At 35.7% G+C, this 23581-nt stretch overlaps 1 protein-coding gene across 1 annotated transcript in view; it reads right to left on the bottom strand.

The window, feature by feature from the left end:
- The window catches only part of SI (sucrase-isomaltase), a 114655-nt gene that overhangs the window by 20437 nt on the left and 70637 nt on the right, over nucleotides 1-23581 (bottom strand). The window contains exons 28-39 of the mRNA XM_036756320.1: nucleotides 19827-19923; nucleotides 19605-19717; nucleotides 19372-19497; nucleotides 15030-15158; nucleotides 14042-14152; nucleotides 12776-12838; nucleotides 10321-10437; nucleotides 9606-9693; nucleotides 8215-8353; nucleotides 4267-4400; nucleotides 517-551; nucleotides 305-421 (exon numbers count right to left, since the gene is read on the bottom strand). Of these exons, the coding sequence (XP_036612215.1) occupies nucleotides 305-421; nucleotides 517-551; nucleotides 4267-4400; nucleotides 8215-8353; nucleotides 9606-9693; nucleotides 10321-10437; nucleotides 12776-12838; nucleotides 14042-14152; nucleotides 15030-15158; nucleotides 19372-19497; nucleotides 19605-19717; nucleotides 19827-19923 (1269 nt within the window). The remainder of the gene's footprint in view (nucleotides 1-304; nucleotides 422-516; nucleotides 552-4266; nucleotides 4401-8214; nucleotides 8354-9605; nucleotides 9694-10320; nucleotides 10438-12775; nucleotides 12839-14041; nucleotides 14153-15029; nucleotides 15159-19371; nucleotides 19498-19604; nucleotides 19718-19826; nucleotides 19924-23581) is intronic.

A 23581-nucleotide genomic window follows, 5' to 3' on the forward strand; every position in this document is an offset into this window, starting at 1 on the left:
ATGTAAAATATTGTTATAGGTATAGTGTGAATAAGCTTGTGTCATTCCAAATCACTTTGCAATAGAATCATGTATTGACTATAACCAAACCATTTTTTTTGTAAAGTCACAAAGTTTTCTATAGTGCCATTCATTCAATCTCCCATTTATGAGATTAACTCTGCTATTCATTTGGCATTAAATGTTCTTGGTTAAGGCCATTTTCCCTAAAGAGGGATTTTTACAGACCCAATTACAGAAGCTGGAAGGAATTAAGTATTGAGAATATCTGAGTCAGGGAAACACGAATGCACCAACTACATACCCGAGTAAATGCAATGTTATGATTTCTAGAAAATGGGTAAAATGATCCAAGTTGCATCCATCGGGTACACAGCTCATATTCTGAATCGTTGAAGAAGCCACAGATGTCAGCGCCAATCTGTAACATATTGCCATTTTAAATTCAATGTCAATTCAGTTCATTTTAAAAAAACTGTGCTAAAACAAGGACATGAGTAAATTAATGATACTTACATATGATATCCCAAAGAGGCTAAACTCCATCATACCTAAAACAGAGAGAAAATCACTTTAATAATAAACTATAGATTCTTTGGGCATTTTATGATTGCTTCACTTTTTGTGCTATTACCAGTACAACAATAACTAATAGCTGTAGTAATATCAGTAGTAGTGGTAGTAGTAGCAGCAGTAGCAGTGGTGGTAGTGTTTGTGATGGTGGTAGTAGTAGCTTTTGAGATACCCTGTATTGTTAACATTTAAGTCTCACAAAATCCCTGTGAGGTGGGTATGAAAAGCATATTTGTGCATAGCATATAGTACTCACTAAATAAATACTTGATGATTCGGTATTATTTCCTCTTTAGGATGGAACAGTGGTTAGGAGAGAGGCCACAGTTAGTGTCAGAAGTGAAATCCAGCCCTTTGTGTTTCTGACTGACTACAAGTCCAATCCTCCATATAAATATGCCCACTGTCATATTGTTGAAATTGTATTAAATTTATAAATCAATCAACAATATTATCTGTTTCATGGAATAGTAGTATATTTTGCCTATAGCATTTAAATGACCATGACAGTAATATCTGTCTTGTGAGAGTTAATAATGAAAAACATAAATAGTTGGCTTCTATGTAACATGATAAGGTATTGGAACATATTTTAGCTTTATACCCATCACTGTTAGAGAAAAAACGAAGATATAGGTTCAAAATTGCATTCTTTGAAAACAAATAGAATTTTCTGCATTTATTTAAATATGGAACTCACATTTATGGAAACAGTTCTTGCAATTATTTGGATGACTTTATTAAGAGCAATGATCATTTCATTAAAATGGAATGAATCTAATTTTACAGTCCCTTATTCAAGAATTCTTTAAACCTTTAAATTATTTTGCCTCCATCCTTCTATCCATCAATAGGAAAAATTAAAGAACTTCTCTTTAAAAAGTAAGAGATGAATTCCAACACAATTCCTTCTGAACCCACCTACTTCTAAAATGTATAACAAAAATATTTTAACGTGTGATGTTAAACAGAAAAGTCGACTAGCTACCCAAACATGCCAGAATTCCTATAAGAGTGATTGTAAAACTCTATTGATTTGAACAAATTTATTTGAAAATCTTTGGAAAAATTGAGGAGGTATTTGCTGACATTTACCAACATATTCTGACAAAATAGAGAAGAAAATTAGAGGGAGGGGATAGAGGTAGAAAGACAGACAGAGACTAAGAGACAGAGAAAGAAATAAAGAGAGTGAAAGAGAGAGACAGTCAGAGATACTGTTTATATGACAAATAAGGGGGAAAAGTGTATTTCATATGACCTCAGTTGCACCAGTTACATATTTAGATTTGAACAGTTCTGCAAATTAAAAATAAGGTATATTTATTCACATATCTTTGGGTTATTTCTGACAACACGAAGAGGATGTTCATTTTTATTATTTTTATCTCTGGATCCTGGCTCATAGTTTATACTTAATTGCTGACTGAGACAGTATAAAACCCTGACTTTTAAAACCGATTCTTTTGCTTACTTCCAGCAGGACCTTAAGTAAGTCATTTAAATTCTGTAGATCTCAATTCCCTCATTAGTAAATTGAGTGATGAGGGAAGGACTAGTTTCCCTTTGCAGAATATTTCATATCCATGCTTATAATTCTATGAATGATTGTTCAACCAATGATTGGCAAAATATTTCTTGCCATTTAGTCAGTCAAAACACCCAAAAAATTACCACTCCCCCTTAAATATTTTATGATTCAGCTTTTCTTTATGTAGATATGTTCTAATACTGTTTCTTATGTTATACAGCAATTCAAAGTGACTTTTTTTAATAATTTGTTATATTTTGCCATGAATAATGATTTATAAGAAGAAAATTCAAGCTATCTGTTCCTCTGTCTATCCTAAGGAGCTATCTGGCAGGAATTCTAATGCCAGAATTCTAGCTTAACTCTGGCCTTTACCTCTTCATTGACTAATAAATACAATGCTATTGTTAATCCAAATCCTTATAGATGGCCAATATAGATGATTTTAAAATGGGATTTGAAAAAGTCTGGCTGACAGATCAGTAATGGCTTATTACTGGGACATTGACAATGGAAGTTGGTTTCTACGTTCTTCCAGGAAGGAAGTTTTCCTGGATATTCTCTCTTCAAAGCTAAAATAATGGACTGAATGGAACACTGTTCTAATTTCCAATCACATTGCTTATTTTTCTCTGATATAGAGTCGTATAAACTTTTCCTTCCATGTAGTACTGAAACCCACTAACTAGCACCACAATGACACATTCACACATTATAAGGTTTTGTACATCATAAGGTTTTAAAATGAGTACTTCTGGTTCTAATTTACCACAGCAAAGTATATGAAAAACAATCTACACCTATGTGTAAAATAATCATTAGCAAATTTTATATGTGCATACAGAAACTGCATCATTAAAACTTCAACTAAAAAGGATTAATTATTTTATGGAGATTCCTGCAAAGAAACTACATTTGGTTATAAATATTCTAACCTACAATTAGTGAAACTTCTTTATTCCTTCCTTCCTTCACCTTTCTTCTTCCTTCCTTCATTCCCTCTTTCCTTCCTGGTTTTCATCCAATTTTCTGCCTGCCTATCTTCCTTTCTTACTTCCTCCCTTTCTTTCTCTCTCTTTCTTCCTGCTCCCTTCCTTTCTCCTTACTTCCTTTCTCTTTTCTTCCTTTTTTCTTCTTTCCTTCCTTCTTTTCTTTCTTCCTCCCTTCCTTCCCTTCCTCCCTCTCTTCCTTCTCTCTTTCTTCCTCCTTCCTTCCTTTCTCTTTCTTAATTGCTCTTTCTTTCTTCCTTCCATCCTTCCTTCTCTCTTTCCTTCCTTTTTTCTTTCTTCCTTTCTCTCTTCCTTTTTTTTTCTTTCATAACTAGATTGGCCTTTCTTGCATTATTACAGGACGGAGATAATCCTGGCTTCCGCAATGCACAAGTTATAGATCTCTAGGAGCCAAAATTTTATCAGGTCCTTTGAAATTAGAATTCTTCAAGGACAGATTCTGCAATGAAATGAAGATCTCGTATTGAAATATAAACCAAGGCAAATCCAGAAATGACCATAATCTGCCAAGCATGGTATTATATGCCTATTATCTCTCCTATCAGAGAAGCTGAAACTGCCAGACCACTTGAGTTCAGGAGTTCAAAATTGCAGGAAGGCTAAAAACCATCAGGGATCTGAACTAAAGCTATCCCCAGCACAGTAAGCACTGAAGAGGGGTGTTTGTGGCAAGGGGGTGGAGCCCTGGGCTGCATCAGGAAGGGCATGCAGGCCTAGATCAGAAACAGAAAAGGTCAAAGCTTCTGTGCAGATCAGCAATAGCACGGGACATGTGATTGGCCCTTGCAGTTCTAGTCAGGTGAGTTACAAAGACCTATTCTCAAAAGAAAAAGAAGAAAAAAAGAATTGTTTATCACCTTATTTGATGTAAGTTGATGAATTCTTCAACCACACCTCTCAAAATACAACGGACTATGTCATATAAAGGTTGTATTCAGAGTGAGTGAGAGAAGTATCCCCAGATGAAATGACAGATTTTTGAAGTATTGAAATTTCTAGTAAAGAGATTGACAGGGGGATGCTCTAAACATTTAAGCTTGATTTCAGCAAAGCATTTGAGAAAGTCTCTAATGTTATCTTTAAAAACAAAATTAGAATACTTAACCATGATGATCCAAATTTAAATGGTTTATGATAATAATTGCTACTTACCAATGATGGATTTGTCCATATTATCCCAGTTTGCATAGTTGTCACCAAGCCAGTGTCCTCCCCATCGACCACCAGTAGGGTATGTGGAACGAGAGATAACGATTCCTCGTTTGCCTGTTGTTTTTTGCAAGGCACTAATGTAGTAAAGCGAATGAGAAAGGTAAAGAAATTAAGTATATGTTTAAAACATCAGAAACATTGATTTGCCATTCAGCTTATGAAGAAGTAGAATAAAATCCAGCATAAAATATTTCCTTTAAATTTATTGTAAATATATTCCTACATTGTGGGAAATTGACCAAGTTTAAATCTTACACTGACAGTTCTTTCACATTTCAATCATCAGGAAAAAAATGACTGTCAGTTTCACTTTACTTACTTGCAGTTTTGCAAATTTGTTTTAAAGATATTAACATTACCATATCTGCTTAGTTAATATGTGGGGAAATGATGTATTCAATTTTTTCTCAGAAAAATATTATTTGGAATTAAGAAATGATAAAAGCCAAATAATTGTAAAGTATTCAAGTTGGAAAGCAACACCACAAAAAAAAGGAATTTGACTGCAGCTTATTAGATTGAAAACTATTGACTACTAACATAGAAATCATTTTAGAATAAGTTACTTCTATGTAGGAAAATTATTGAGTATTATGTCACATATTATAGCACAACATCATTAAATCAAAGGTCAAAATCAATACCAAATTAAAATAATAATTAAAAATAAAAAAACTTCATGAAAATGCAACAGCTTCAAATGGAACTTCTAGTGCCTCTAGAAAACAGGAAATACATAAAAGAAGATGGCGACTTTGATTATCCCCATGACATTAAAACATTTAATGAAAACAAATGTCAAGCAATGAGGAGGTCTAGATATGGTGTGGTGCCAGGAGAAAGAGAAAGAGAGAGACAGAGAGAGGGAGAATAGTCATGTAGTAATTGTGAGAGAGAATTGATGTGTAATCCACACACTCAAGTGTAATATATGCAGTATTAAGAAATTTAAAGAGAAGTCTCCAGCACTTTGGGTTGACCTGCTGTGGATGATGAAAGGAAATGGGCAAGAATCACACAAGATGGACAATCATAGATGAGTTCCAACACACATCATTGGAGGAAGTAAACCACCACTATCATTGCAGATCCATAAAATATATGTAGATGAATGGGTGGATGGATGGATAAATTGATGGTTGGATAGATATTTTATTATATGCACCATTGTATATATGCCTAATGTGAACTTTGTTTAAATATCCTTTACACTGCTAGGTCCTGATTAGTGTAAATAAGAAATCTTGCATAGTGGTTACATTTATTCAAATTTGCATAAATAATGTGAACACACTGTGTGAATTTGAATACACAAATATATATGAATATGTTTCCATGTATTTAAACTAATTATGTAAAATATACCATTGGTCCTAGACTAATGGAAATATGCAATACAAATTAAAACGATGTGACCATTCATGGAATCATCATTTGCACCAAATGGGAGTCCGCTGTCAATATATATATGTGTGTAATATGTGTATGCCTATGCATATGAATATGTTTATATATATATATATATATACACACACACACATGGTACACATATATACACACACATACATATCACACACACATATGTACACAGCTGTCAGTATATATGTGTGATGTGTATGCACATGTGTTTATATATACACATGGTTGACATATATACAAGTACATATGTATCACACACATATGTACACATACATATGCATAAAGATATAAATATATATGTACATTAGTTATGTGCACAAATATGTGTATTGACAAATATTTACATACTATACATTTGATATTTGATTTATACCTCAGAAAAACCAGGGCTTAATTACAAATTTTGTCCTTCCTTGAAGGAAATGTGAACCTTTCACAAAAACTCTGCTTTGAAATACTTGACCTTTATCTGACATCAGGGGATGAACACCCCACCAAGGAATTCTTGAAAATAAAATAAAGGACAATTGAAAGATTTAAGGCAAACTATTTAAATTAGGAGGCAATGAAATATTAAGCTATGTTGAAATAGAGAAAACATTTGTTTTATGTTCTTCATCCTCCCTTCATTTCCCACTTAGTGAATATGAATCTTTTCTTTTCCTCTTATTTTCAAATATAATCCTTAAAACTCTTTTTGCTGATGTAAAATGACAGCGATAGCAGTAATAATGTTTTTTTCTCTATTCAAATTATTGTGTATTTAGTTCTCTGTTCACAGGTTGTAGCACATAAATAGAATGTAACCTTTTTGAAGGCAGGGACTGTTGTCTTTTTTCGCTTTGTCTTTATACATTCAGCTCCTAAAATAATGTCTTATGCATGTTGGGTGCTTAATTAATGAATTTGATTTGACTAGAGTAGACAGAAGATCATTATTTAAAAACAAAGTCTGACATTACTATCATGAGGTTTGAAGCTATTTTTATAAGTGGTTTTCTGGTTGCTACCAACTCTTTGAGACCCCGTTTGGGGTTTTATTGGCAAAGATACTGAAATGGTTTACTGTTTCCTTCCCCATCTCATTTTACAAATGAGGAAACTGAGGCAAACAGGGTTAAGTGACTTGCCCAGGGTCACACAGCTAGTGTCTGAGGATGGATTTGAATTCAGGACTTCTTGACTCCAGGTCTGGTGCTCTATCTACCGTGCCACTTAGCTGCCCTGTGTTTTTGTAAGTATTGCCCCAAATTATTTTCACCTTAACATGTCTAGTTTAGAATATTATTTAATTTTTTTAAATACAACTAGACAGAAATCATTCTCCTAAGTCATTTTTATAAAAAGCCTATGACTGTGTCTAAATCATTTGTTCAATTGAACTTTTAAAAATTGAATCATTTGCTTAATTCAAATGATTAATGTGACTTTTTGTTAACTGACAGCTTGTTGGCCCAGAGGATAGAATACCAGGCATGCAATCAGGAAGTCCTGAATTCAAATCCAGCCTCAGACACTTACTAGCAATGTGACCCTGGGCAAGTCACTTAACCTCTATTTGCCTCAGTTTCCTCATCTGTAGAATGGAGATAACAATAGCACCTAGGTTCCGGTGTTGTTGTGAGGATCAAATGAGACAAATGTAAAGCACTTAGCATGGTTCCTGGCACACACTAATAGCTATATTAATGTTTAGCTACTATAATTAGCATTATTATTAATTACTAAGCAAGAAAATTCCTATAAAATAGACTTCGGCCCATTCAATCCAGTGGTTTGTTTCAGTGTTACTAAGTTATCTCTAGTAAAAAAAATGTGGTACTGTTTCTCTATATATTGATCCTAACATAGAGATGTATGCCAAATATTCCTAATAACTTTTGACTGTCAATCATCTCTTTATCTGACTTCTGCTACAGTGTGATAATAATAGGAATGATACTACAACTAATAAAAGCTATCATTGTTATCATTGCTTTTATTATTTACTGTTTTAACATTTACAAAGCATTTTACAAATATTAAAACATTTTATCCTAGCAACAACCCTAGTTATTATTATTATCATCCCATTTTACAGATGGGGAAACTTAAGAAGGCAGAAGTTATGTCACTGGCCAAGGATCAAAAAGCTAGAAAGCATCTGAGGCTAAATTTGAACTCATCTTTCTGGACCATATTCAGCACTCTATCCACTATATCTACTAGATCCCACAAATGGTATAATGGGGGAAAAAAGGTGGATGCGATGCAGACTGCCTAAGATCAAATAAGGCCTATACAAATTTGCAACTTGTATGCCATTAGGAAAATATTGAGCCTCCAATATTCAGTTTCTTCATCTATATAAAGTGTCAAATTCAGAAAGAGTTCATTCTCCTGGCATACACTAATAAGCAACAAAGGTATTTTAAGAAGAAAGAGAATCAAATTGTTTTACAGAATTATTAATAGTGAAAAATAACTTACTCATAAGTTGGTTTCACCTGGGACCATCCATATAAGTTGTGAACATCATAATGTAGTACTGAGGTTCCATCACTCAAGATCTGTTCAGCTTCCATGCATATTGTTCTGAAATGCAATCCTTCTCCTCTTTTTGTTAGATCTAAGGATGATCAATTAAAAAGCAACACCATTAACTTATTAGAAAACACATAATCACTATCAACCCCTAGAATTATTCCATTTCATCTATTATACTTTATTAGCATATTTTGCCAATATTCCAAACTACTGTTTTAAGTGGTCAACGTATTCCAAAATTTTAACCAGGTGAAGGCATACTTTATATATGATAATTAGGGTCAAAAGACAGTTCAGTAAGCTTAACTGATACTATCATTCCAAAATAGCTTGAAATATTGCTTACACGAACTATAGTACAAAAAGAAAAGATGAATTGGTTTATAAGTTAATTAAACGTGCTGATACAAATCTGTTCTTGTAATAAATTTATTCAATATCCATATTTAGGTAGAAAGTGTTTATTAAAGAGACTTCTAATAGTTAAGTTTTTAACTTAATATCTAGGGATTAGAGTAACAGACAGATATTACAACCTAGGTTATTGCTCTTTGGTCCAAAGGCTCTTAGCAAGGTTGACAATGCCTTATTTCTTGGCTAGCTCAACTCAATGAAATTTAACACAGCTCTTTGGTGCCCAGGCCTAAACTAAGGGGGCTCAAAGGATGAAGAAAATGTAAAAATGGGTATGAAGGAGCCATTGCCTAGTAAGGAAGGCCTCAGCACCGCTTTTTCCCTTGCCAATATCAGTGACAGGGGAGGGGAAGGAAGGGAAAGAGGGAGGGTAAAGGACGAAAGGGGAGGGGAGGGAGAGAGGGAGGGAGGGAGGGTGAGAAGAAGGAAGGAAGAAAAGAAGGGAGCTGAAAATAAAGAGAAGAGAATTATTAGGGGAAAAAAATAGCTTTCTTCCAATATTTGGATGGTTGTCACCTGGAAGATTGGCTTATACATGTTCTGGTTGGCCCTAGAGGCCAGAACTAAGAGTAGTAAGTAGAAGTTGCCAAGAATCAAAGCTGATAGAGAGAAAACAAATGCCTAACAATGAGAACTATTTGAAAATGAAAAGGGATGTTTTCCCCTTTTCTAGAGATCTTTAGGAAGAGGCTGGATGAACACTTGTCAGGAATGTTTATCCAGACAAAGGTGAAAATAGATGGCCCCTGATGACTTTCCAAATTGAGATTCTGTGGTCCAATAAAGTAAATGTTTTTGTAAAGGGAAGTCGGTCACATTGCTCACCTTCAATGGGGTCCCAAGCCTATAATATCATTGATATTCATGGTTCATTTTACTTATTTATCATCTCACAGTGACTATATTAAATTTATTCTTACCTGGAAAATAAGGTGGGTAATTTAGAGTATCATTTCGGCATACATTAGAAGTTGTCCCATTGACAAAGCTAGATGGTTCATTCATATCCTAAAAAAATACACACAAAAAACTTCATTTTTTTTCTAAAATTGTGTAACTCAGATAGTGAGTCTTAAATATAGCTCATTTGGGCTATCATATGCTTGTAAATAGATTTTAAGTAACCATAAATGTTTATAAAGTAATGTCTCTACCAGAAATTCTAATTATGAAAATGTACAATAACTTTGACTATTTATATGGTAATTTAAAATCTGTAAAATTATGTGCATGCATTATCTCACCTAAGCGTCCCAGCTTCTAGATTAGTGGCTGTTTTTACATTATTATTCTCATTTGAAAAATGAGGAAATTGACACTGAGAGAGGTGATTTGATTTGCCTGTGGCCCCACACCTAGTGAGTGTGAGAGGTATGATTCACAGCAGGTCTTCCTTAGCCCAGATGTAGCATTCAATCCAGTTTATCATGAAGGACATGAGATTTTTTTTCCCCTTTGGTTAGGAGAAATTTGAAAATTCATTCATGTTCAGAAGGAGAAACCAACAAATGAAGCAATTCCATTAATGTCTTGGTAATTAAATAAAAACTTTCCAAAAAGCAGACTAAATAACAGGAGGTAAATATCTCTTAGTTCATCCTCCAGATGAATTTTTTAAGAGTCCTGCCCACTTACAATCCACAAGCCATCAAACTTCATCACATTATTGTAGAAATCGTCGATTTCAGTTGCCCACCAATCAGCTGTGATCGGCCGGAGAAAATCCGGAAAAGCCACATGAGCTCGGGAAGCCTGTAAAAGAATGGTACAAAATTCACTGTGGAGAAAAGCAGGGCTGATTGAGACTATCTTTTGAGGAACCGACTCTATTAAGGGAATTTCCTTAGGCCTTTTCTCAGCTTAGAAATAGTTCAGAAGCAAGAATGAAGATGATTATAATTATATTAACATGCATGTTTACCCTACCACCATGTCCCTCACCTCTATTTACTTAAATTCATTTTATTTCAACACCATATGGTAATATTAGGAATAGTAATGATATGTCATGTGCATAGATATAGATATGTGTGTATGCATATACATAAACGTATAATACATATAGTGATGCAAATTACAAATGTCGTCTCATTTTATCCTCATAACAACCCTGAAAGTTAAGAGTCATTGCTATCCCCATTTTCCAGATGAGGAAACAGAGTCACTGAGATGTTAGGTAACTTGCCCAAGTTCATATACTTAGAAAGTATCTGAGGCTAGATTTAAACTCAGGATTTGCCATCTTTAAGTCCAACACTCTATTCACACTCTATCACCTAGCTGTTTTGAGTCACTTTAAGCACCTACTATGTGCCAGAAAGTAGGGATAAAAGACAAAAACAAAACGATTTCCAGAGTTGAGTTGAAATCACAGGAGTATTTCACATGGTTCCTAATTTCTCCCTGAAATTCAATAATATCACTTTCTCACCTGGACTAGCTGGCCTTTTGTGGTCCCTTTCAACTCTAGATTTGAGGCCCTGATTGCTGTGGATGACCCTAAACTGATTCATTGTACTGAAATATCTACAGCTGTATGGGAAGGTGAAAGAACCGAGACTGTTCAGTCTAGAGAAGAGAAGACTGGGGGTAGGGGTAGTAACATAATTGTTCTCAAGTATTTGGACAACTTGCACATAGAAGGATTAAATATAATCTGCTGGGCCCCGGCAGGCAGATCTAGAAAGCACAGCTATAAATTGAAGAGAGGCAGATTTGGGCTAGATATAAGCGTGTTGTCCCTCAGTTGTTCTGACAGTGAAATGGGCAGTGTCAGAAGGTAGTGAGCCTCATCACTAGAGGCCTTCAAGCAAAACCTGGATGACCACCTCTGTGACATTATAAATAGAATTTTGTTCCGATAAGAATAGGAATACTTGGCCCCTGAGATATCTTCCAATTCTGAGATTCTCAAATTCTCTGATTTATTTTTCCTTCAGTACAAGGTTATGATATGGACCTCCTCATCCCTACGCTTGTTAATTGATTGGCTGATTAATCAAATGAACAACAATCTAATTCTTCGAGGCCCCATGCTAGATTTTTACCATCTTTCCCATGCCCTAGAAAATTCTCCAGGTGAGAGTGATGAATTGGGGTGGGGGAGTCCAGGACAAAATCATCTAATTCCCTGACCCTCACTACTATGACACTCAATCCTGACTATCTTCTTGCCATCCACCCTGTGGCTGAGCCCTCATGAGCACCATACCTAAAGACCACGGGGGACTTAACAACTAGCTGCCATGGTGAAGAGAGCACTGGACCTGGAGTCAGAAAGAGCTCAATTCAAATCTAGTCTCAGACGTTTATTAGATGTGTGATCCTAAGCAAGTCATTTAACCTCAGTCTACCTCAGTTTCCACATCTGTAAAATGAAAATACGAGTAGTAGCACCTACCTCCCAAAATTGTTGCAAAGATAAAATGAGATAATATTGGCAAATAATATATAAAACTAAAGTGTTTTATAAATTCTAGTTCTTAATAATGATGACAATCATTCTCAACTCTTAAACTCATGCCCTGAATCCTGCACTATCCAGATTAGCTAATGTGCCACTTGGACAACAGGGTCTAGCTGACTGTATTCCATGCCAACTATTTTCTTGTCGTTTTCCTTGCCTGTCACTGTAGCTTGAGTGCAGTGACACCAAGTGTGTCCACTCCTCCTCCTCATTCACCCTGCTCTCCAGTTCTGGAACTATTGTTAAATCAGTGCTGCTATAGCTACTGGAAAGGGTGTAAAGCCTGACAGCTGGCTATTACTCCATTCTGCCTCTCAGTTGGTTTTATATATCACTTTAAAGTACATGGAGTACTTTGTGGGTGCCATCTCCTTTCAGCCTCACAACAAGCTTGCGATGTAGGTGTTGTAGGTTCTATTATATCATCCTCATTTTACAGATAAGTAAACTGAGCTTTATGAAGTAGTTTTGACCCCATGGTGTAAGGGAAAGGATTTGCACTCAGGACTTTCCGTCTCCACGCACAGCACTCTAGCTACTAAGGCAAACAGCATCTCTATAATCGATGAAGAAATCCACCTGCTCAGCACTATTAGATTGTGGAGCAAATCAAAGAGAACTTACATTTACAGCTTCATCTTCACTCAAAGTTTCATCTATTGGGATATCAGGCAGATCTGGCCAAACCTATTGAAAGAAAAGGAAGGAGATGCATTTATGAAAAATGATGTAGAAGCCCACCACTACTGAAGAAGGTAAACCTAAGAGACTACGATGTTGGACATATGCTATATTATTCTTCCACTAGGGTATTATTATGATGTTTCATCATGATACAGAGGTTCTCAAAGTCTCTACATGATCTTGACTGTGGCATTACAGAGGGGCTAGTTTTAAGACCAGCCTAACTAATTTTGAAGAGGCTCCAAAGCATAACATTGACCAACAGCTGATTTAAAAAAAAAAACATCCAAAGCAACTCATGAAATTTTTCTAGTAAGACTTAGAAAGATTTTAATCTGGTTCATGAGAGTACTCACATGAATGAAATAATGAATCTTTCATTGATAAACCCTAATGTCAACTGATGACTGCAATAAAGCTTTGTCTGTTTCTCTCCTCACTGACAGCAGAGGAATTTGGCACAAGATACAAAATTGAAGGATATAATATCAGATCTATTAGGGGTTTGTGCTACTTAGTCAAAAAATGAGGCATGAGGATTCTTATTCTCCATGTAATACCATGTCTAAATTAGGCTCAAGGGATAGGATCAACAAAATACTGCATGCTACACATTCTGCAGTAATAACCATTAGGCAAATAATTCACGATAGTTGCTAACTAATTTTCTTTCTTTAATACAAATGTCTTTAAATTATTATAGAAAATATATTTATAGGCAAATTGGTCCATAGTATTTTAGTTTTAGAACTGAAGGACCTTTGGAATCAACTCTGCAGCTTCATCTGAAGTATGAATGCCCTCTTCATCATTCCTGAAATCAGTTCATTAAAAATCATCATAATTTGATACTATAAACCTCTATTTCCCCTATGAACTGAGTTTTAGTAGGCATTTTTAAAAGTCAGATGAAAAATTTAAATATTATACCCAAATTGGTGAAAATGACTTTTATAGATGCATACTCAATTCAACCTGTTTCTAAAAAGATTAAGATAAGATAAAATTTCTAAAATATTTAGCGCAATTCCTGGCATATGGTGGGCATAATAAATGCTTGTTTTCTTCCTTCCTTGCTTCCTTCATTTCCTTTCCAATCCTTTCCTTTTTCTTCCTTCTTTCTGTCTTCCTTCCTTCCTTTCCTGCTTCTCTGTTTACTTCCTTCTTTCTTTCTGACTCTTTTATAGGTATTTATTATAATCATACCTTTGCCCAACAAATTTCATCACTATTTGGCCATTTGACAAAGACATCTTGCTCAAGGCCTCTGGTAAATGCAGGATAGGGCTTTGTCTCATTTCCAGAAATTGCAGGATCCTGTATAGAAATATTCATTCATATCAAATAAATCTAACTGTAGTTGTCATCAATCAAAGTATAGTTGTCATTAATCAACAGCCATTCAATCAGTAGTCATTTTTTTTATCCTGGCTAGATCAAAAGACATACAGGGGAAAGTTGCTTTTGGCTTTCCTCATGAGTTCTGAGTTGTTCTAATAGGATATTCGCTCTAGGGAAAACTGGGACCATTCCTGGAGGTCAATCAAAACTCCAGAGATAGCTTGGGGTGGTGGCCTTTAACCTTTTTTGTGTATGTCATAGATGCCTCGCCAGGCTGGTGAAGTCTCTCAAGAAAACAGTTTTAAATACAGAGAATAAAATAGAGAATTACAAAGGAAAACAATTATATTGAGACACTGTTATTGAAATACTATTTTTAAATATCCAAAGACCTGTTAGGAACCCTCAAATTAGGATTAATATGTGTAAGGAGAGAAACGATGAATAGTGGGGAGTGAAAGATGATTGTGGGTTCTAACTGCGGTATGTTAGAGCTAGTTAATACTGTCTTGAGAGAGCTGACTGTTAAATTGTCAATGTGAATATTTACACCTCAGAAATCGATAAAAGCTACAAATCAGAGTTTGTCTGATTATTTTGTTGACTAGATTAAAAAAAGATGGAGTAAACATTAATCATTCAGATTAAATTTTCAATTGTGTCATCTGTACGCCCCCACCCAGCCCAGAAAGCCAGTTGTGAAACCTTTACAGAATACCCCTGGTTCTGGAATTGTTGTTCTCCACTTACTGTTTTACATTGTCAAGTAGCTCACATTTTCTTTTAATCAAGGTGAAAAAAAAAGATAGAGACAAGAATGAAATTCAATCATGAAAAAAAGACAAAACCTGACCAGAATAATAATGTATCTCATCCCTTCTTGTCGAATTCTGTCAACAAACTGTGGGAGATCCTCGAATCTTTCACCAAGGGTAAAATCAAGTTGCCGCTCCATGTAGTCAATGTCTGTGTACTGTACATCCTGCAATATACAAGAATCGTGACAGCAAAAGAAGAATCTCAAAGAATGAAAGTTACTGCGGATGATAGCAGTTATTGTTAACTATTGGTTGGGCTAAATGTATCCAGCATTCAAAGATAGGAGGAAATAGGCAGACATGTTGAACATTCAGCTATATACCTGTTCATGCTATCAGCAGTGTCAAATTCATATAACAATAGTCCAATATTCATTGTCCTCATCTCTTTAACCCTAAGAAATGCATGGTTTCTGCCTTTGACGACATGGGGAAGAAAAGGTCCAAGTCTGGAAACAGCTAATTTATCTTAATTGAGTTTTGTCATCTTTCTAACTCAGGCCAGGAATTTTGGGCCAAAACTCACAAAATGGGCACCTTCTATTTTTCACTTTTCGCAAAAGATCAAAAGGATAGAAGCCAGTCATACCAGTTAATAATCATTTTCCAGGCACTGTGCTGTATGAGGGATAAAAAGAAAGGCAAAAAAACTTGGTGGTTGTCTTCAAGGAACACACATTCTAATGGAGACAGAAGGTTAAAAAAAAAGGTGTTGATGGTACAGTAGGAAGTTTGAGGGCTTTTAAAGTTGTTTTTGTCCTGTTTCCACAAAGAATAATATCTAGATAGCTAGTTTTAATATTCTGGGTTAATAGATTTTTCCTATCTCCCCAGAAAACAAAGAAATGCAGACTAATGTAACTTTACATGACATTTTTGAAAGGGAAAAAGCATTACCATATTCATTAATATTCTTCAATTGTCAACTCTAATCAGTTTGTTTGAGTTTGCGTCCTAAATTTGTCACTATTCCTGACTGTCAGCAAGAGATAATGTGTTCATTTGAGCTAAAAATGATTGTCCTTCCCAAAGGAACTGAAAACAGGAACTCAATTAATGAATGGGGTTATTTTTTTTCTTTCTGATTTCTTCTTCCTATGTTATTCTTAAGTACTCTAAGTGATATGTGGACTATGAACAAAATTATAGCAAACTGATGATTTTCATTAAATCATACAGGCATAGAGCTTTAATATTTTAAATTTTAGTTTAAAAAAGTAACATTTTCCTCACAACCCTTTTAAAAGTAGTATAAATGCAATTATCCCCATTTTACAGATAAGTAAACCTCACGAAACCCAGTAAAATTATTTCATATTTTAATTGTGAGGGAAGAGCTTTGCAAACCTTCTTTTTTATTATCAGTCAACAAATATTTATTAAGTACTAATATATTCCTGGAAATGCGCTCAGGTCTTTTTATTTTATTTTATGAAATAATACAAACATCTCCATATCATAGTAGAATAAAACAAAAAGATGATTGTACATGAAACAGAAACTCTATTGGGTACAACTAGCTATTCCTTTTAAATATATAATAAAGTTGTCATTTTCTTTTTTTTCCTTCTTCCCCCCTCCAGTCCTAGAGATGGCTATCATTAGACACATATATGTATGTATGTGTGAATGTGTGCGCATGTAAAATCATTCTATACATACTTATATTTATCAGTTATTTCTCTGGAGGCAGGTAGCATCTTCTTTTATATATAAAGGAAGTAATTCATAATTACTTAATCACTCAAAATTGTTCTTAAAACAATATTGCTATTATCGTATACAACATTCTTTTGATTCTGCTTATTTCTCTCTTCATCATTTAGGACAAGCCTGTCCATGTTTTTCTTTTTTCTACAATCAATGTGCTCATAATTTCTTATAGCACAGTAGTCACTACCATATATCACAACTTGTTCAGTCATTCCCCAATTGATGGGCATCCCCACCATTTCCAAATCTTTGCACACACAAACAGCTGCTACAAATATTTTAGAACATATTGGTTCTTTACCCTTTTCCTTAATTATCTTTGGGAATAGACCTAGTAGTCATATTATTGGGTCAAAAGATAGAGGTAGTTTAATAATTCTTTCAGTATAAACTTCCAAGGGAGAGCTGCTGTTGTGATTGTGGTGCAGTGAGATGAATAAAGTACTGAGATGGGAATTACTAAGTCTAGGTTCAAATCTTACCTGTTACTGCGTGACAATGGACAAGTGACTAAGACAGTCCAAGTCTCAGTTTTCTCCTCTATTAAACTGGGATAATAATGTTTTAAAGGCAATGTGGTGTAGTGATTAAATCTCAATCTTAGAGTTGGGAAGTCTTGGATTATCTCACTTTTTGATGAATTTTGGTAAGCTATCTCACCTCTCCCTTTTTATTTTCCTGGCCATTTACACTGGCTTTCCCTTATGCCTAGAATGTTCTCCCTCCTCACCCCTGCCTCTGGAATTTTTACGTCCTTCAAATCCCAGCTAAAATTTCACTTTCTACAGGAAACCTTTCTAATACTTCTTAATTCTAGTGCTTGTCCTTGATTGATTATGTCCTGTTCATCCTATATATAGCATGTTTGTACATAGCTCTTGTTTGCATGTTGTCTTACCTACTGGATTATGAACTTGAGGACAAGGAGCATATTTTACCTTACTTTGTATCCCCAGAATTTAGTACAATGCCTGACACATACTAGGCATTTAATAAATGTTTGTTGACTGACTGACCACTTCCATAAGCAACTCCCTACAACCAGAAGTTGAAAAGCAGGTATTGGTCAATATGGGTAAAGAGAGTTTCCTCATTGGGAATTCCCTATACCAATGAAATTATAGATCTGGCCAAGATAGATATCTATCTACAAATAGATGCATATATGCTTATATATGTGTATATATACACACATCCAATAACATACATATAAGCACATGTGTATGCATGTACCTATACATACATATATATATTTCAATATATATTTATATTACCTATATACATATGTGCGTTTGTATAACCTATAGAATCTACCCTTGACTAGGTAGCCATGAGATTCAAATAAAATAATATACATGCATTACTTTGCAAATTAAAGTGGTCTATAAACATCTGCTAGATGAGGCTAAAAGCTAATATGGCACTTTAAGATTAACAAAATACTTTGCATATATTATCTCTTTTGATCTTCACAACAACCTCCTGATATAGGTCCTATTATTATTCCCATTTAACAGATGAGGAAATTGGGGCTGACAAAGGTTAAAGGTCTTGCTCAAGTATTGCGAAGCTTGCCCAAGTGTTGCAAAAAAAAATTTCCAAAGGAATATTTGAACTCCGGCGTCCCTGACTCCAAATCCACCACTCTACCCACTGCTTCATTTAATTTGCTCCGTCACACAGTTAGTAAGTTATTTAGCTCAGATCTTTCCACATTAAATTCCAATACTCTTTTCACAATAGCATGTAGTCTCTCAGTATTAGATTGTTAATTTTGTCCCCGTTACCACTTCCATTTGAACAATGCCAAAAAGGATATTGTTGATAACCATTGTCTGATCTAAGTGTATCCAGGCTTGCTCAAAGACTTACAGAGAATAACGAAAAGATCCAGGATTTGAACCCAGTATCTCTGACTCTTTTTAATTCACAAAGCTATGCCACTAAGGGATATCAATGAAGTCATATACTAACTGAAAACTAGATTCAGCAAGCATGTGTAGCACTCGGGACTGGAGGATATAGAAATTCCTAAGCTTAGAGGGTATATGATCTCATATGATAATGTCCTAGAGCCAATTTTTCTGTTTCACTCTAGAGGGACAAAATTGCCACGTTAGAATTGGTAGATGGCAGAACCCCCTGCTCTGAAGCTTTGCTACTTGTCTCTATGAAGCAAAAGAGCAATTGATATAACAATCTCACTTTAAGTAAATATGGCGATTTTTTTTTAAAGACCATCAAGGAGATACAATAGAACATTCAGGGATATGCTCATATGCAGAATTTCCTAACCACTCCATGGGACTGGGAACAGGACAACACTTCAGTAAAACAGTAGTTAGTTGGGTTGTAGAAAAGCAGAAAATGAAGTTAGCATTCCCCTTGTGAATCCACCAATGGTATGTTTCAATAATTTGCCTTTCAACCTATTGTCAGTATCTATGGAAAACACCTCTCAGATATTTTGTTCAATAGGCAACCTCACCAGTATTCATTTATTTATTCTATTACTTAAATGTAAATGGGAGTTTCCTAAACTGTAAAATGAGTTTTTTGGACAAGTTGGATTGTGAGGTTTCTTCAGTTTCTAGGTTTATGATGCTAGGATGTTTTCAAGTACATTTAAATAACAAACTTGCTTTTGCTAATTGATATACTTACATAAGGGATCGCGGCATTCACCATCTGTTCATAGAGTTCAACAATTTCAGAGGTGTTTCGGTATCCATAACGGCACAGCTGGAATCCCATAGCCCAGTAAGGTGGCATAACTGGGTGGCCAATGAACTAAACAAAAGCAAGGAAAAGCACAGGTTTTGCTCTGTGGTCTAAAAGCACCATGGATAAAAAAAAGCTTCTTAGATCATTGAAGGAAGATAGGAAACCAATCCTACTTCATGATATTGCTTAGTTGCCTCTTCAGGAGTTGGACCCAAAAACATGTAAAAGTCCAAGATCCCACCAACTGTGCGGTAAGTCAGAGCAGGGGTTGGCTGAAATGTCACATCTGGAATGAAATTACACATTCATCATCTCACAAATTGCCACTTTAACTGGAAATCTCAAGGAGCAAAATCACTTTAGAAAAATACACATATACTTTTACATATATTTACCCATTGCATTACTGTTGAGCAGAAGAACTCCATGAGCATTGCCTTCATTTTCCATTACCATGTAATAGGGATGAAAGCCATAGGAATTGAGTTTATACTGAAAAACAAAATAGCATATCCGATGGTTACCGAAAGACTGTTCTGGAAGGGGTTGGTGTGGTGGAGGCTGGGAATTTGGCTATGCAATTAGAGGATCAGTAAGCCCCATGAGTTACATGGACCCATTCTTCACATAATAATAATAGCTAGCAATTATATAGCACTTTAATGTACACAAAGTACTTCACGTGTTACCTCATATGATGCTCACAAACAACCCTGTGAAATAGGGGCTGTTATTCTATATTCTACTCATTCTAGTAAGAAACTAAGACTGAGAAAGTTTAAGTGATTTTCCCAGGGTTACACAGTCTAAGGTAGCATTTTGAGCTCAAGACTTCTTGATTTCAAGTCCAACACTTTATCCACTAGGTCACTGAGCTGCAGATTTCAGTAGAAGGAAACAATTAGATTTCCTTAAGAAAATCATTTTAAAGATGCATAGTCCATGTTTTAAAACTGCTTCTGCTTTAGTGCTCTCAAGTGGGAAGGAAAGTTATTGAGTTCCATTCCAAGCTTTCATTCTGATGTTTCACTAATATGAAATATCTGTAGGACAGAGGAAGCATTTACCCTTTAAGAAAGAAAAAAAAAAATCTGAATCTGCCATCTCAATAAGAAAAAAGCACCATAAAATAGGAAGTCCCCATGAAAGTGATTAGTGAATTCATCTCCCACCAAGTCAGAATATCAATGATTCTTTTAGATGCAGGTTCTTAACTTTTTGAGTGTATGTCATAGATGCCACTGGCAGTCTAGAAAAGCTATGCAAGCCTTCTCAGAAGCGTGGTTTTATGTGTAAAATAAAATATATAGGATTTCAAAAAAAGAAATAAAAGTTATTATAATATGAAAAATGCATAGACCCTTGGTTAGGCATTCCTATTTTAATAATTTAATTTTAAAATTAATTCAAGAAAAACAAAAAGCAATTCAATGTAACACTTAAATGTAAATTTGGACCCTACATGTATGTGCCTCAAAAACATATATGTTGGACATTAGCATCATTAGCACAGACAGATTATCGCCTAGTATTAATAAAAAATATCAAATTTTCTCTGATGACATAAGTGGCTGGGTGGCCTGATGGCTAAACCACAATTATGTATATTGTTGACAAGAGGAAACCTTTGTCCTCAAGATAGTGAGTTATTGAAGAAACTGGGGATATTGTAGGGGGTAGATTTTAATTCCTGAATTTTGATTGGAGGACAGAATTTGAAGGTAAATCCAGAAAACACATTCTTCTTGAGGACTATAGCCTTTATTCTCACACCTGAAGCCCAGAACTACTAAATAAGTTCATAGGATCATAGATATTGCCCTGCAGGCAATTGAAGTTCAAAGGTTAAGTGACTTGCCAAGATTACTCAGGCAGTATTGCAGAAGAGATCTGAACCCAGGTCTAAAGTAATTTTAAAGCAGACCTGAACAATTTAGCAGTAGGTAGGGGCCAAAATTAAAATGGGATAAATGGGGGCGGAGCCAAGATGGCGGCTGGTAAGCAGGGACTAGAGTGAGCTCTGTTACCGAGTGCCTCCAAAAACCTATAAAAAATGGCTCTGAACCAATTCTAGAACGGCAGAACCCACAGAACAGAAGAGGGAAGCAGGGTTCCAGCCCAGGACAGCGTGGATGGTCTCTGGGTGAGGTCTATTCCACACGGAGCTGGGAGCTGGGAGCTGGGAGCTGGGAGCTGGGAACGGAGTGGAGCAGAGCCCAGCCTGAGCGGCGTGGACCATCCAGACCAGAAGCCGGGCGGAGGGGGCCCTAGAGCCCTGATTCAGTGAGCTGCGGCAGTTACCAGACCCCTCGACCCACAAACACCAAAGACTGCGGAGAAGGTTAGTGGGAAAAGCTGCGGGAGTGGAAGGAGTTCACGGTTCCACTTCCAGCCCCAGGGGCAGTGGAGGTGGGGCAGCTACAGCTGTTGTTACTTCCCGCTCCAGGCCCACCTGGTGGGAGGAGTTAAGTGGCGGATCAGAGCAGGGGTGCACAGCCTGCCAAAGATCTAAGCCCAGTTCAGGTTGGGGGTACTTGGGGAAGGAGTAGTGCGGGTCTGACAGAGCTGGCACCTCCCCCCCAAAACGTGGAACATAGAACTCGTTACTCTACAAGCAGTCATACCCCACTGAAAAACTCAAGGGTCAAGTTAGTTGGTTGGGAATATGACCAGGCAGCGAAAACACGCCCAGATTTAGTCTCAGCACTTTGGATTCTTTCTTTGGTGATAAAGAAGACCAAAACATACAGCCTAAAGAAGACAACAAAGTCATAGAGCCTACAACCAAAGCCTCCAAGAAAAACATGAACTGGCCCCAGGCCATAGAAGAACTCAAAAAGGATTTGGAAAAGCAAGTTAGAGAAGTAGAGGAAAAATTGGGAAGAGAAATGAGAAGGATGCAAGAAAACCATGAAAAACAAGTCAATGACTTGCTAAAGGAGACCCCAAAAAATACTGAAAAATACACTGAAGAAAACAACACCTTAAAAAACAGACTAAATCAAATGGCAAAAGAGCTCCAAAAAAAGCCAATGAGGAGAAGAATGCCTTGAAAGGCAGAATTAGCCAAATGGAAAAGGAGGTCCAAAAGACCACTGAAGAAAATACTACTTTAAAAATTAGATTGGAGCAAGTGGAAGCTAGTGACTTTATGAGGAATCAGGTTATTATAAAACAGAACCAAAGGAATGAAAAAATGGAAGACAATGTGAAATATCTCCTTGGAAAAACCACTGACCTGGAAAATAGATCCAGGAGAGATAATTTAAAAATTATTGGACTACCTGAAAGCCATGATCAAAAAAAGAGCCTAGATACCATCTTCAAGAAATTATCAAGGAGAACTGCCCTGATATTCTAGAGCCACAGGGCAAAATAGAAATTGAAAGAATCCATCGATCGCCTCCTCAAATAGATCCCAAAAAGAAATCTCCCAGGAATATTGTTGCCAAATTCCAGAGCTCCCAGATCAAGGAGAAAATACTGCAAGCAGCCAGAAAGAAACAATTTGAGTATTGTGGAAACCCAATCAGAATAACCCAAGACCTGGCAGCTTCTACATTAAGAGATCGAAGGGCTTGGAATGCGATATTCCAAAGGTCAGTGGAGCTAGGATTAAAACCTAGAATCACCTACCCAGCAAAACTGAGTATCATGTTCCAAGGCAAAATATGGATTTTCAATAAAATAGAGGACTTTCAAGCTTTCTCAGTGAAAAGACCAGAACTGAATAGAAAATTTGACTTTCAAGCACAAGAATCAAGAGAAGCATGAAAAGGTAAACAAGAAAGAGAAATGCATAGGGACTTACTAAAGTTGAACTCTTTTGTTTACATTCCTACATGGAAAGATGATGTGTATGATTCATGAGACCTCAGTATTAGGGTAGTTGAAGGGAATATGCATATATATATGTATATGTTTATGTATATATATATAAGAGAATGTGTATGTATGTATATATCTATGTGTATGTGTATGTATGTGTATGTATGTGTATATATATATGTCTGTTTATATATATATGTATATATATATATGTGTGTGTGTGTGTGTATATATATATGTAAAAGAGAGAGAGCAGACACAGGGTGAGTTGAAGATGAAGGGAAGATATCTAAAAGAAATAAAATGAAATTAAGGGATGAGA

Source organism: Trichosurus vulpecula, chromosome 4, assembly GCF_011100635.1.
Source record: "Trichosurus vulpecula isolate mTriVul1 chromosome 4, mTriVul1.pri, whole genome shotgun sequence".
Lineage (NCBI taxonomy): Eukaryota > Metazoa > Chordata > Mammalia > Diprotodontia > Phalangeridae > Trichosurus > Trichosurus vulpecula.